This window comes from Bubalus kerabau, chromosome 18, assembly GCF_029407905.1.
Source record: "Bubalus kerabau isolate K-KA32 ecotype Philippines breed swamp buffalo chromosome 18, PCC_UOA_SB_1v2, whole genome shotgun sequence".
Classification (NCBI taxonomy): Eukaryota; Metazoa; Chordata; class Mammalia; order Artiodactyla; family Bovidae; genus Bubalus; species Bubalus kerabau.
In genome coordinates, this window is record NC_073641.1 from 66,166,329 (window position 1) to 66,181,654 (window position 15,326).

At 41.4% G+C, this 15,326-nt stretch overlaps 1 protein-coding gene across 2 annotated transcripts in view; it reads left to right on the plus strand.

Annotated features, from left to right (window-relative positions):
• The window catches only part of SEMA5A (semaphorin 5A), a 570,854-nt gene that overhangs the window by 531,024 nt on the left and 24,504 nt on the right, over window positions 1-15,326 (plus strand). For both annotated transcript variants that reach the window (XM_055554473.1, XM_055554474.1), the window contains exons 17-18: window positions 10,392-10,617; window positions 13,768-13,986. In XM_055554473.1, the coding sequence (XP_055410448.1) occupies window positions 10,392-10,617; window positions 13,768-13,986 (445 nt within the window). The remainder of the gene's footprint in view (window positions 1-10,391; window positions 10,618-13,767; window positions 13,987-15,326) is intronic.

The following is a 15,326-nucleotide window of genomic DNA, read 5'->3' on the forward strand; positions in this document are numbered from 1 at the left end:
AGTTTCTGCTGTACAACAGTTTGAATTAGCTATGTGTAGACATATGTCCCCTCCCACTGGGACCTCCCTCCCGCCTCCTATCCCACCCTGCAAGGTCAGCACAGAGCACAGAGCTGAGCTCCCTGTGCTAGACAACAGCTTCCCACAGCTTAGATTTACTTTTTAGACTGTTGATATGGTGAGTTGCATGGATCCAATTTTAAATGTTAATGCAAACTTACACCCCTGACATAATTCCTACCTATGAAATATTAGCCTTTGTGTATAGTTGGGAATTTTGTTTCTTAAAACCCTGTTAAGCACTTTTGTATCTCAGCTAATGGGGAATATTCACATGTAAGTTTGTTTCCTTCTAATGTCTTTATCTGGTTTTTATATCAAATTAGAGTTGACGTTGTGTACAGTTGACTTTATATCTCGTCTGTGTATCTTCCATGTTTCTACTTAATATATTAGTTTCTTCTAGCTCCTTGAACATATGCAATACAGTTGTAATAACAGTTTTAAATATCAGCCACAGATATTAAAAAACAGAATCACAAATTCTGTCACGTATGTCATTTCTGTGCCAATTTCAGTTGACTTATGTTTCTTCTCATAATAGGTTCTGTTATTTGCTTTTTTTATTTTTTCAGAAGCTTCTTTGCATATCTGCCAATTTTAGACCAGATGTAAGATATTATGACCTTTTCCTTGTTCATCAGATAATACTGAATTCCCCCAAATATGCTAGAGCTCTCCTTTGGGACAAGATCAAGTTATGTGAAATTAGTTTGATCTTTTTGGTTTTTGCTTGTAAGCTTTGTTAGTTGAGATCGGAACAGAGTTCAGTCTGGGATGATTTTTCTGCAGTGTGGAGACAAGACCCTTCTTGATACCCTAACTGATGCTAGGAGAGTTACGGAGTTTTTCAGTCTGGCTCTTAGGAGCGAGCACTATTCCCAACCTCATGTCCGTGACAAGCACTGCTCTCTCTGATCTTTTCAGATGGGTCTTTCGCCACCAATGTGCAGTTTCTTCATACATGTTTGTGGGTTTCTGCTATTCTAAATACTTGAGGGAGAAGCTGTGCATAACCAGAATTTGCTTGCCTTGTAAGCCTCTCCTTTGGAGAACTCCAGCCCCTTTGGGTTCTTCCAGTTTCCATTTCTGTCTCCCTGAACACTAGCCTGTGCCTGGCCTGGGTTTTTCCTTCTTCCACCACCACCTAGAAACCTTCTTAGGGTTGTAGGCTTGGTCAGTTGTGGGACTCACTTCATGTTTCCCAAACTTGGCAATCAGTATCCTTCTTCGCTTGATGTCCAATGTCTTAAGACCTGTTGTTTTATGTATTTTAAGTTATTTTTGGTGAAAGAGTTAATCCCATTTCTGTTATGTCATCTTGGTTGGACACAGAAGTGATTCTGCAGCATTATAACTTTGGATACACTGTCTCCCTTTCCTTATCTTCCTTGCCATGACCTCTAAATTAACTTCCAGGATTCCCTATCAATCTTGGCTCTGTTTCCACAAGCTCCTGGGGTCACAGATAGCTTCTGTGCATGTGCTTTGGTGCTTTGGACCTTTGAAAGCACAACTGCATTCCTTTCTTGTTTCTTTTATGCAGAATGGCTTTCTGTTTCCATGTGTGACTTGCTAAGTTACTGAAAGAAAACTTGATAAATGCATGTAGAAAGCATGAGTGTTCCATGATGAGAAGATATTTATATATTCAGCTATTGATGAAATCACTTTAAGGGTAATTTTCTTACTTTGTGCCAAACATGTGGTATCGATTTTTTTTTCTTGGATTGTCACCATCTCTCTATTTTACTTTCAACCTTGGAATATAAGATATCTTCATTTTCTCAGTGGAAAAGTTGATAACAAAATAGAGCACCCCCACTTGACCATCTAATTTTTTCCCAAATTTATACAAATTCCACCAGAACGGACTTTCTTGTGAATCAATCAGTATGATTTGTCCATTCACCAAAAATAATATTGTTGGCCTTAAGATTGATAGTATAAAATAAATATGACAAATGTCTTGCTCTTGACAAATTTTCAGTCTATTAATGAAGGCTGAATTATACATATACAATTAAATGTCAGTGAAATACAAGCTTTAATTCTATGAAACAGGCCTGAGGTGCCATGGCCTGAATTAGAAAAAAAGATGATGAAGATGGGGAGGAGAGAATGAACCCAGGAGGCCGTATATATATATATGTAGGACTTGGCCTAGAGGTGAGGGAGAACAGGAAGTGTCGCCCAGGTCTCTGGATCAAACTTTAAATGCCCGGTTGTGTTCCTGTTGACTGGGACAGAGAGGACACAGACGACACACTGGAAGAACTGCTGAAAATGGCTGTAGTAATCGTGTGTCTTTTTCCTTTGTTCTTTTTGTCTTTATTTTTATTTTTTCCAGCTTTGTTGAGATTTAACTGACACATAACATTGTGTATACATTTAAAGTGTACAGTGTGTTGATTTGATGCATTTATAAATTGCAAAATGGTCACCAGCATAGCATTAGTTAGTCTGCACCTCCATCCTGTCACATAATCACTATTTCTTTGCTACGGTGAGAACACTGAGGACCTGTCTGTTAGCATCATTCAAGTGCATGATACAGTATTATTAGCTATAATCATCAAGCTGTACATTAGATCCCCAAATGTGTTAATCTTATAAGTGGACGTTTGTACCCTTTGACCAATATTTCCCCATTTCCCCCAACCAGGAAGTTCCTTGGTAACTTCCACGCTACTTTATGTGTCTCTGAGTTTGTCATTTTTAGATTCCACATATAAGTGAGATCATACAGAATGTCTTTCTCTACCTCTCTTATTTCACTTAAGGTCCAATCAAGTTATTCAAATGGGAGGATTTCCTTCTTTCTCGTGGCTGAATAGTATTTGTGTGTGTGTGTGTGTGTGTGTGTGTGTGTGTGTGTGAGACATGTTTATCCATTAACTTGGTGTTAGACACTTAGGTTTCAATATCTTGGCTAATGTGAATAATGCTGCAATGGACATGGGAGTGTAGATATCTCTATGAGATCCTGTGTTGAATTCCTTTGGATATATAGCAGCAGTGAGATTGATTTAGTCACAATTATTATCTTAGCTTTTCCACGAGAATATTAAGAATCCTATGTGGTAGGTAATAACAATTAGTTCCCTGAAATCACTTTTAAAACAAATTCTTTCTTTAACATTAAATGTAATGCTGTTCCACGTCCATTCAAATTTGGACTTGCTTGGATTGTCACAGTTTCTCCATTTTACTTATAGCATCAATTCCTCAGAAAATTGGAGCTCACGGGCACAATGAAGCCATACAACTACTCACCATTGAATTAAGTCACTTTATAATTTTGGTTATTAATATAAAACAGGTCAGTCATACCATTTCTCAGGATTTAATAAATTTGATATTTTAAATGAATGCATCATCATCAGATCTTAAAAAGCGGTTGAAAGGAGAGGTCCTGAAACTCCGGTTGGGTTTTGAGCAGTGATGAGTTCATGGGACACAAGGAGACACAGTTTGCTATCAGAGGCTCAGGTCTGACGGCTGAACTGTTCTTCTTCACCCTTGAGTTGTGCCCACCTCTGGGACGATTTCACCCCCACTCCCTGCTGAGCCTGTTAGCAGTACACGGAGGCAAACTCGGGTTTTAAAATATGTTCTCTACTCATCTGTTTCAAAACCAAAGCTTCGTCTCCATAGAAGAGGTAAAATTTCTGGTGCAAGGAAACTCAGAATTATTGGACTTTATACGTTTTTTTTTCTTGAGACACGGGATCTTAGGTTTGTGGGTGATGCCAAATGTGTTAATGCTAAGAGCAGGGGTCCATAAGCAGCATGTCCTTTAAGTCCATTTTGGCAAGGAGCCCATGGGCACTTGCCCAGCCAGGCTGGCACAGAGTGAGGAAGGGAATGCACATGGAATTTCAGTCTGGGGCTGGCAGTGTCCCACACTCTGGGCCTGGACAGTCGGAGACAAAGTCGAAGGCATTCCTATCCCGTGGTCTCCATTTCAAGTGAAAAAAGCACAAACATGTTCTGTCTAGTACTTCACACAATTAGGTTTATTTCACCCATTAGAGCTTTTTTTTTTTTTTTTTTTTTTTTTTTCATTTAAAAAGCAGCATCCAAAAGATGCCTTAATAAAAGATGCTATAAGCAAAGGAAATGAAGTCACCTTTCTTCCAGTGTGTGTTGCTGTGGAGACGGGGGCCATCATGTGGGATGGGGAAGGGATGCAGTAGATATTAAAGTAGGAAAGCAGTGATTACATATTTTCTGTTAAAAGCCCGTGAAGTCACAAAATGAAGAACCGTTGATTATGGGTCCTTGTAAAAAATTTTAAAAGATGGACACTGAGTAGAGAAAACTAATTAAATAATTAGAATTGTGACAAAATAAACATTTAAATAGGCTTCCAGTTAAAGTTTCTGGTGCGGACGCACGTGGCTACTTTCTCTCCTACCAGAATTCATTTATACAGTATTACCAATACTTTATTTTCAAAGCATACACCAGGCAACACAGTTCTAACTGTGTCCAAATATCTGATGAGGAGGGGGTGTGAATGCATGACAAGTTCATAGAGACTAGAAAACCATCCCCACAAAATAGGAGAGCCCTTGACTCGGGCTGGGAAGGAACTGGACACAAGACAGAAATTAATCAGTTTTCCACAGCAGTCACCTATGGATACTGTTCATCTAGCAATGAGTGCCAACACTGGATTTTGATCTAACCAAAAGTGCGGCATGACTGCATTAAGATGATAGGAGGTGAGAAAGCTGCATCAATGTTGCAGACACAGAATGAGAAAGAAAGGAAGTGAAGTTGCTCGGTCGTGTATGACTCTTTGAGACCCCATGAACGGTAGCCTACCACGCTCCTCCATCCATGGGATTTTCCAGGCAAGAGTACTGGAGTGGGCTGCCATTTCCTTCTCTAATGCAGAGTGAGGGTAAGGAATAAAAATTGAAATCCTTTTCCCATGGTACATGGTTAATAGATGATGCCTGTTACTGGAAAATTCTCGTTGTTAGCTCTAAGGGATAAATATCTAGATATTTAACTGAAAGAGATGGAGGAAAGGACAGAATTTTTGTTGTTCTTGAGTCGCTAAGTCACGTCTGACTTTTTGTGACCCTGTGTACTGCAACACTCCAGGCTTCCCTGTCCTTGACTATCTCCCGGAATTTGCTCAAACTCATACATTGAGTCAGTGATGCCATCCAACCATCTCGTACTCTGTCATCCCCTTCTCCTCCTGCCTTCAATCTTTCCCAGGATCAGGGTCTTTTCCAATGAGTCAGCTCTTCACAAAGTATTGGAAATTCAGCTTCAGCGTCTGTCCTTCCAGTGAATATTCAGGACTGATTTCCTTTAGGATGGACTGGCTGGATCTTCTTGCAGTCCAAGGGACTCTTAAGAGTCTCTCCAACACTGCAGTTCAAAAGCATCAATTCTTCAGCTCTCAGCTTTCTTTATAGTCCAACTCTCACATCCATACATGACTAGTGGAAAAACCATAGCTTTGACTAGATGGACCTTTGTTAGCAAAGTTATGCTTCTGTTTTTTAATATACTGTCTAGGTTAGTCATAGCTTTTCTTCCAAGGAGCAAACACTCTTTAATTTCAGATGGCTGCAGTCACCATCTACAGTGATTTTGGAGCCTAAGAAATTTAAATCTGTCACTGTTTCCGTTGTTTCCCCATCTATTTGCTATGACATGATGGGCCTGGATGCCATGTTTATTAGGAAAAATTTACTATTTCTCATAATAAATGTTAGAAAGATACTTAACTCCCATTTGATATGTATATTTAAAATTAATAAAATTGTTTTAAAAGTGTGGCCATCATTGAGTGTGTTGCATGTTGTAGGTTTTCTCTCTAATGAAACATCCTTTGCTGTCAAAAGGAGGACTTGGGATCTAGTGCTGTGTTCAAGGTCAAACTCTGCACCCCTTAGGTTTGGTCTTGTTTTTGGAGACATAGTGCTTAAAGTTCTTGTCAAATAATTAGACCTAGGTGTATGGTCCTAAACTGCACCACCCACAGCTGCGTGGCCCACTTGCCTGGGTCCTCCCACCTTTGCTTGTTGGAGGAGGCACCTGGCAGTGAGGAAAGGGAGCTGAGACTGAGAAAAACCATTACCTTGTGGAAATTTCTTATAGACTAAAACTTATCATGTATTGTGTTATCAACTGGATAGCTACCTTTCTAACACTTTGAATCTGTGATCCAGAGCTTAAGCTATTCATAAATCTCAAATCAAACACATTATCATCCTAAAAACAAATATTGGTTCCATCATTTTAATTAACTATAATCTTAAAAAACAAAAACAGCTAAACCTATCAGAATAAACAGCATTTTCAGTGATTATTAAGTGAAAGGAAGATGATTTGGGGGATCACCATTTTTGTTGCTGTGCTCAGTCGCTTCAGTTCTGTCTCACCCTGTGTGACCCTGTGGACTGTAGCCCACCAGACCTCTCTGTCCATGGCATTCTCTAGGCAAGAATACTGGAGTGGGTTGCTGTTTCCTTCTCCAGGGGATCTTCCTGACCAAGGGATCGAACCTACACCTCTTATGTCTCATGCATTGGCAGACAAGTTCTTTATTATGAGCACTGCCTGGGAAGCCCGTTCACCATCTTTATTCACTTTCAGTAAATGTAATTATAGGTGCCATTTTTGTTCACATACAATAACATTTATTGTCTCATTCTCATTGTTGATGGAGAAACTGTGCATATTCCTTTGCAGTTAACTTCTCTTAAATGCCTAATTTGACCCCCAAAAAATGTGCTTTTAACTTGGTAGAGTGACTGGTAGGTCTCAGGACCTGAAGTTTTGCCGGGGACCAGCCCCGGCTGATCCAGGGTATTCGAAGGAGAGACGGCTAGGCGAGGGTCAGGGAATAACTGCTTAATTACACTTTAATTAAATATACAAAGAGTAATAGAATAAGGATAGCTCAGTGAGGAAATTCAGTGGAGAAAAGCGGCTGAAATAAGGATAGCTCAGTAGAAAAATTCAGTGGAGAAAAGAAGCTGAGTGGCTTGGTTTACGCGGAAAATCAATATAACCCGTGACACCAGGTTAGCTCTGACCACGGAGGCCGCAGGCGCCCTCTCGAATAGCGGAAGGTGCCCCACCTTAGACACCTTCTCGAGTGGGTCTTAGAAGCCCAGGCAAATAAATGGTCGCAGAGGACATCCGCGCTCTAGATGGACGCTCAGCTGGAATTTGGGAGAGAGAGTGACATGGGGAGACCAAGTTTCAGTGAACAAGGCCCGCACTTTATTTTCCAAAGTAGTTTTTATACCTTAAGGTATGCATAGAGGATAATGGGGGAAGGGGTAGAGTCATGCAGCAAGCCAGGCTTTCTTCCTGCAAACTTATCATATGCAAAAGTTCAGGTGATTGACATCATCTTCTGGCCCGGAGGCCTGTTAACATTTTAAGAAACTTATCTTTCTCTAAAGGTGATTATTCCAAAGTCAGGCGCCAGCCTTCCAAAAAGCATTGGACAAAGCGGCATTTTACATTTCTATACACCCATTATATCAATCAATACACTGCCAAGGACACAGTAGGTAAGGAGTATGGAGACTTAGCAGCAAACATTGGCCCAAGTGAAAAACCCTTCACCAATACATTTTCTAATCAATCTTTTAACTACTCAAAGGAATCTGTGTTTAGGCAGTTTAGAACATCTCCTGCCTCTCACAGTTGGGAGGCTCTGAACAATCACATGTGGCCGGAAAAACCTATTCAGGCAGGCTAGAGGATTTCCAAAGGAGTTTGTAGGTTAAACACTGTCACATCCAAGAATTATTAACTGGAGCTGTAAGCTAACTCTTTTTCCAGAGAGAGGTAGTGGGAGACAGCCCCCCGTAAAGTCAGAGGTGTAGGTGAAAGCACAAAGCAGAAAGTAGGCAGACTCTGGTTTTGGGGGTAGATGCTCGAGAATTTCCAGGGGGACTCCTGAGGCTCGATCCCGCCTTTGCGTATGCCGAGCCTCCTTCCTCATGACCTTTGTCATGGGTGGAGTGCCTCACGCTGGCTCTCAGCAGTGATAGAATTCCAGTTGAGCTATTCCAGATCCTCACTCAATATGCAATATGCCGGCTCCCAGCATCTCCCCCTTTTTTATTTCTTAAAACAGCCAGATGTAGCTCAGTCGCGAGCTTCTGAATGTTCTGCCGAAGAATCCTGACAATACAAGGAAGAATGAATATGAGAAGCAAAATTAAAGCACCAGCAGCGATGTATCCAAGGATATTAGACAGAATGTTTTTTCCTGAAATGAAGTTAGAGAAAGTGTGAAAAAAGTCATTAGCTGCCCCAGCGGCAGTAAAATCCAGTCGAGAGTGTTCCAGGGTCTGTATTTGATTATGAAGTTTCCCTAAGTCCAGGCCAATGTCAGAGCTGTTCCAAACACCTGAGATATGATTTTTGATTTTTTCCCATTTATAATCTGTCTCATTTACCTTTAAAGATGTCACGCATATCCACCGGTAATCAGCGTGGCAAGACAGAGCCATTTTCACTTTTAAAGTCTGTAACTCAGTCCCAATATGCATTATTGCCTCTTCTAAGGCGTCTACTCTCATCTCTAATTTCCTATCTATAGCTTCCTGTGTTGCTAGAGTTAGTGAAACATTTTTAGACATGGTATCAACATATTGGGCAGTATGTACTTGTTGAGTCAATGATATTGCTGCTACTAAAGCTGCTATTAAAGCTGATATTCCTAAAATAAGTAGACCCACAAACTGTCACGATCGCATTAAATCCTGTAGTTGTTGTAATACAGCAAGACTATAGTTATATCAATAAGTGGTTACATTATAAGATAAGGTGGACGTTGTAACACTACAAAGGAGCAAACATTATATTGAGGGTTTAAACAAGATGAGAGCATACATTGTTCACAGGTCACTACATTGGGTCCACCAGTTTAAAGTCACATGTACATTAAGTTTTCCAGAATCATTGGTAAAGAGAAAAACATAAGAAGAGGGTAGACAAGCCAAAACAGAATAGAATTATTTTCTGGTTGGAGTTCGCGCTGCAGCAGCCCCGTCGGTCCCGCCGGGATCTCGATGTTTATCTTGCCTCCCCTTCTGGCGGGCTCCTCTTTTGTGATCGAAGCAATGGGTGAACTGGATGTCTGGGGGCCTGCAACATGGCGAATCAGCCTGTCTAAATTGGAGAATCTGCATCCTGTGGAAAAATATAAGCACATCCTCGACCGATAGTTAATAATGGGTCAGGACCCTTCCATTGTCCTGAGAGGGCCTTCAATTTGACTAATGGTTTTGTATTTAATTGCTCCAGGCACCAATGAGGAAGCATTGCAGTAGTTCCGGCTGAAATCAGTATTTAAAATATTTATTACGAAAAGAGCATGTTGCAAGATTTGATGGGAGAACTATACTTAAACTCCCCTTCTTTTAGTTTTTTGAATTATTTGGATTTTTAATGTTGGATGTGTTCTTTTAACAATGGCTTGTCCCTGTGGGTAATAAGGGATGTCTGTATTATGTTTAATTTGAAACTTTATGTAAAATTTCTGAAAAGACTTAGAACTGTAAGCAGGAGCATTGTCAGTTTTCAAAACTTTTGGCAGGCCCAAATATGAAAAACAAGTAAAGAGATGTTGTATTACATCTTTAATTGCCTCTCCGGTACGAGCAGTTGTAATAATAACGTGAGAAAAGGTATTTATAGTTACATGAACAAAAGACAGTTTTCCAAATGAAGAGACATGAGTTACATCTGTCTGTTAGAGTACGTTAGGTTTGAGACCATGAGGATTAACTCCCATAGGTAGACTATTATAAACAGTAGGGCAGTGTAAGTAAGAACGCACAATCTCTCGAGCAGTTTCTCTGGGAATTTGGAATTGATATCTTAAAGCAGTAGCGTATTGATGATGAAGTGAGTGAGAGGCTCTGGCCTCCTCAATCACAGCAGCCACTGTATTTCTGGTTAACAAGTCAGCCAAATCATTAAAGGCATTTAAAGGGCTGGGCAATCTGGAATGAGCCCGAATGTGTCTAATAAAAAATATTTTATTTTTTTTTTAAATTTGTTGTTGTAATTTAGTTAACAAATGAAATATAGTTTTATTTTCAGGCAAAACCGCAGTTTCAATGTGTGGAAACAGCCTGACCACATATTGAGAATTAGAGTAAAGATTAAATTTTTTATCTGTAAACATAGCAAAAGCTTCTATGACTGTTGTTATTTCAGCTCTTTTAGCTGAAGTTTTTTGTGAGAATCCTGTCTTTCACCTAAGGAAGGAAGCACTAGGCTCTGTTTCTGCAGTATGATAAGCGCATGTCATGCGTTTTCTCTCCCAGGAGTACCAGCCTTGTAACACCAACCCATGCCCTGAGCTGAAAAAGACCACGCCCTGGACTCCCTGGACGCCCGTCAACATCTCTGACAATGGGGGTCACTACGAGCAGCGATTTCGGTACACGTGCAAAGCCCGTCTGCCTGATCCAAACTTGCTGGAAGTGGGAAGACAGAGAATTGAGATGCGGTACTGCTCTAGTGATGGAACCAGCGGCTGCTCCACCGACGGTGAGTCAGCGGCTCCACAGGGACTGACCTGCCTCCAGGGACAGGCGTGCCATCCCCTCTCCAAGTTCATAGAATAGTTGTGAGGGGGGATGGATTTTTCCTGTTCATTATGGCTTAGCCATGTTTATAACAATGATCTCTCTACATCAGAACACTTTATAGCAAACTGGTGGGAAAGACTCTTACTATAAATATTCAGTTACATGTTGGGGTGGTTCCCTGACTCCATCCCTCAAAATAGCACCATATTTATAATGAGTTCAGAAAAATTTATGGGAGATTTATTTAGTATCAGAATATATACTGAAGAAACCCCTGCATTCTTCCATCACCACTTTTATTCACATACAATTATATATATTTATCATTGTTGATGTCAGAGACTGTACAGATCCCTTTGCAGTTGGCACTGAAATGTAACCTGCAAATAAAGCTTTTCCTTTTTTTTACTCCCCAAATGGGACAAAGATAAAGGAAGTGCATATCTGTGTTTATATCTATGAAAGAATCTTTCTGCTAAAAAAGGCAGTATGTGAGAATCCTTTAATACTCTTTGAAACTGCTTTGCCCCTTATAATTGTATAAATCCCTTCAATGCCATATGACTTACGTAGGGAGAGCACTAAGGTAGATGGGATGATCCACTCTCTGCCTGGTTCTGCCACTGAATGGTCACCTTCCACCACTAACGCCACTCCTGCCTGTACCCACCGGGCAACTCACTAGCTCCCTCTGGGGCTCAGGTGTCTCAACTACAGAAAAGGGAGTGAGGTTGGCCATCCCAAAGAGATTCATTTCTTCTTCTGTCTTCATCTCTCCTCTAATGCTCATCTGATTTAAGAAAATCAGTGCAATGCTAAAAAGAAAATAAGATGGTTCTTGGAGCAAGATGATGAGAACAGTAGAGTCATATCTTACACTGGACCTGCTTGAACATTTCTTACACTTTTTCGTTTATGATTCTCTGTTATTCTCCCAGTGTGACTGTGGTAGAGAATACACAGTCACCATCAACATCATTTTTAGGTTCAGCGTGATTGGCCTTGACGGACCACAGAGCTGATGAGTCGCCATGTTGGGCTTGCCGTGGGTGGGATAAGCTTATGGAGGTGCCATGAGTCTGCTCCTGCTTTGTTGCAGGGCTGCACTCACAAGGAGCGGCTCTGAGTGAGGGTCACCAGCTACATGTAGGTCTCAGATCTCTGTTCCTCCTTCTGGAGCTGCCAGCCTGGATGCTTTGTGGCTCAACAGTTGCCCTCAAGAGCCACTCCCAGTCATATTTCCACTGACATTAACTGTCTCCTGACCTCAAACCATTCTGTTCCCTGTAGTTCAGCAGCTATACAAGTTGTTCATTGTTTCTTGGTGGGAAAGGGGGCGGGAAGTCTATTATAGTGAAGTATTTTATTTGAATAAGTATACACTTTAAGTCAAAGGAATAAACACTACCTACCTACAAAATCAAGCAACATGATATGCATTCTGATTCATTATAAAATCCTACTTTAGTGAGAAAGAAAGATAGGTGATGGAATACCAAGAAATAGGTAACTGAAGACCCATTTTAGATATCTACATACCACAAGGGATGGTCTTATGATCTCAAGTTAGGGTTCTGAGATAAAATACAAAATGTGCAATTTAATATGAATTTGAGATATTTTTCAAAAATTACTTTAGTATAAGTATGTTCTATGTGCTTCCCTGGTGGCTCAGATGGTAAAGAATTTGTCTGCCATGCAGAAGATCTGGGTTTCATCCCTGGGTTGGGAAGATCCCCTGGAGAAAGGAATGGCAACCCACTCCAGTATTCTTGCCTGGAGAAGTCCATGGACAGAGGAGCCTGGTGAGCTATAGTCCATGGGATTGCAAAGAGTTGGACATGACTGAGCAACTAACACACACATGTTCCATGTGTCTTTTTTTAAGATAGGTATATCCCATGCACTTAGATACATATTTATACTAAAATATTATTTGTTATTTATCTGACACTAATATTTAACTGGGCTTCCTGTATTTTATTCACTAAATCTGGCAACCCTGTCTTCAATTCAGTCACATATTCCTTTATTTCAGAGCAGGCTGTGAACTTAATTCTTATGACATCAAAGGTAAAAAAGAGAAAATGAATGACATTGTTTCTTTATTCTCTTTTCTGAACGTATATTTTTTTAATCCTTCCTTTCTCATATATATATATATAAAACCAACATTAACATTCATTTTTAATGATAGTAATATAAACTAAGGAAAATTTTGATATACATTTAAAAAAGACATCTTACCTTTCCTCTAAAAGTATATTGTGGGCATAGTTTTAAAAATACTTCATCCTTCTGTGTCTTAGTGGCTTCAAGTTCTAATTACCAGCCACCCATCTTGGTACTGATACCCTGAGAATACAGAATTGGACTTGTGTGGCTCCTATCACACAAAACAAGGCTAAATTGTGTGTTCTGTATTGATTAACCACAAAGGACTGTCTCATCAGAGAAATAGGTTTCTCATCCATTTTCTCTGAAGAGCACCCCACATAGGTTTCTGAGCCACAAATTTTAAGTAAGCAACCAAGAAGCCTATAACCATCCATACTTGTCTGCCTCCTCACACCCAGAACCTCATGGCATACTTTGAGAGTTTTTTGTTAAAACCCATGTCACCCTGCTTCCATTTGAGAAAATGACTGAGTATTTATTAATATTTTAAGGCAGTAGACATGTTCATCAAAATAATCACAAATTGCACAAGGGCAATTTGTTGCAGAATTCCCAATGGAAGTGAGAAGGCTGTATTTTCTTTGAAAGAAGTTTCTCAGAACAGTAAGTGATCTATTACCAAAAAAAAAAAAAAAAGAACTCTGTTATTGTACAAGGACTTTGCCACATTCACAAATCGAGGTCTTATTTGCACTATTATTTAATAGCAACTGTGGAGATAGAAGACTTGAATTATAGGAGATTATCAGGCAAACTGCAATTTTATTTTTATTTCGTTTTTCGCTTCTGCAGTGTAAAAATTGTTCCACGGATACTTGAGAATGTAGTTGCAGAGGCAGAGCAGAGAGTGGCTGCAGAATGAGAGTTAGTTTGGACTCTGGTTACTTGAACAGCTCCTGACTAAATCACACTTGGGCCATTTCCTTGGCAGGCCTGTCGGGCGATTTCCTGCGAGCGGGGAGATACTCCGCCCACACCGTCAACGGGGCGTGGTCGGCCTGGACGTCGTGGTCGCAGTGCAGCCGAGACTGCAGCCGGGGCATCCGGAACCGGAAGCGCGTCTGCAACAACCCGGAGCCCAAGTTCGGGGGCATGCCTTGCCTGGGCCCGTCCCTGGAATACCAGGAATGCAACATCTTGCCCTGCCCAGGTGAGCAGGTCCCGAAATCTGGAAAAACTGAAACATCAAGGTCTTGGAAGACCTTCTCATCCATCTTCCCTGGCTTTATGTTTGAGGTATAACTTGTGATAGGTGGATACAGACACAGGTGTGGATGGAGGTGTAGATACATAAATTATGGACTTCCCAGGTGGCTCTAGTGGTAAAAAACCCACCTGCCAATGCAGGAGACATGAGAGATGCTGATTAATACCAGGGTCAGTAAGATCCCCTGGAGGAGGTCATGGAAACCCACTCCAGTATTCTTGCCTGGAGAATCCCATAGAGGAGCCTGGTGGGCTACAGTCCATAGGGTTACAAAGAGTAGGACATGACTGAAATGACATCGCATGCGCACACGCATAGATATAGGTGTAAACATAGATACAGATGTAGATAGAGATATAGGTGTAGCTATAGATACAGATTTCCTTGGAGGAAGGAATGGCAACCCACTCCAGTATTCTTGCCTGGAAAATCCCATGGACAGAGGAGCCTGGCAGGCTACAGTCCATGGGGTCTCCAGAGTCAGACATGACTGAAGTGGCTTAGCACAGCACAGCATAGACATAGGTTAGATATATAGACGTTGATGTGGAAGTAGAAGTAGGTGTAGATGTTGACATAGATGTAAGTATACATATCAGTTTAGATACATGGATATAGAGATGATCTTCCAACTTCCTTGCTATAAAGACAAATATAACCTGGACCAGATTATGTTCATCTGTTTCTGCTGCTGTTAAAGAAACCAGAACATACTCAGAGCCCCTTTGAGGGATGGTGGGCCCAGGCACTGCACCTCAGGAGAAGCGGGCTGGGCTTCGTCGTCTGGAGAGACATGTCCTGTCCTTGACATGGGAGGCTGGCCCCTCCCAGCCTGTGACGGGCCCAACCCCCCAGAACTGGCCTCCCTTCATACCGCAGAGCCTTCACCAGAGTGACAGTTAACTGGGCTGGCCCCCGAGGAGCCTGCCAAGCCCATCCCCAGGTGCCCTCAGGTGACAGGTGTCCACCTCCTCCTGAGTTCAGTCTTCTAAACGTGCAGCACCTCTCCGGCAGGCCCACTGGAGGTGCGCTGTCAGAGTCTCCTCCCTGAGTCCACGAATTCCTGCACAAACACAGGGTCAATAAATGAGCTTCAAGGGCCCCCATGCAGGGTGTTGCGTACTGACACAGCTCCAAAGGCTCCTCTGTCGTCTTTGGTGCTCTGACCATCTCCACCTTCTTCCTGCCCTGGCTCTGAGTGCAGCTGTGTCACCTTGACCGCTTCCTCTGGCCTTCCCACGTCAGAGCAGCTTTCATTTAACCCCATGCTGCATGGCCATCCT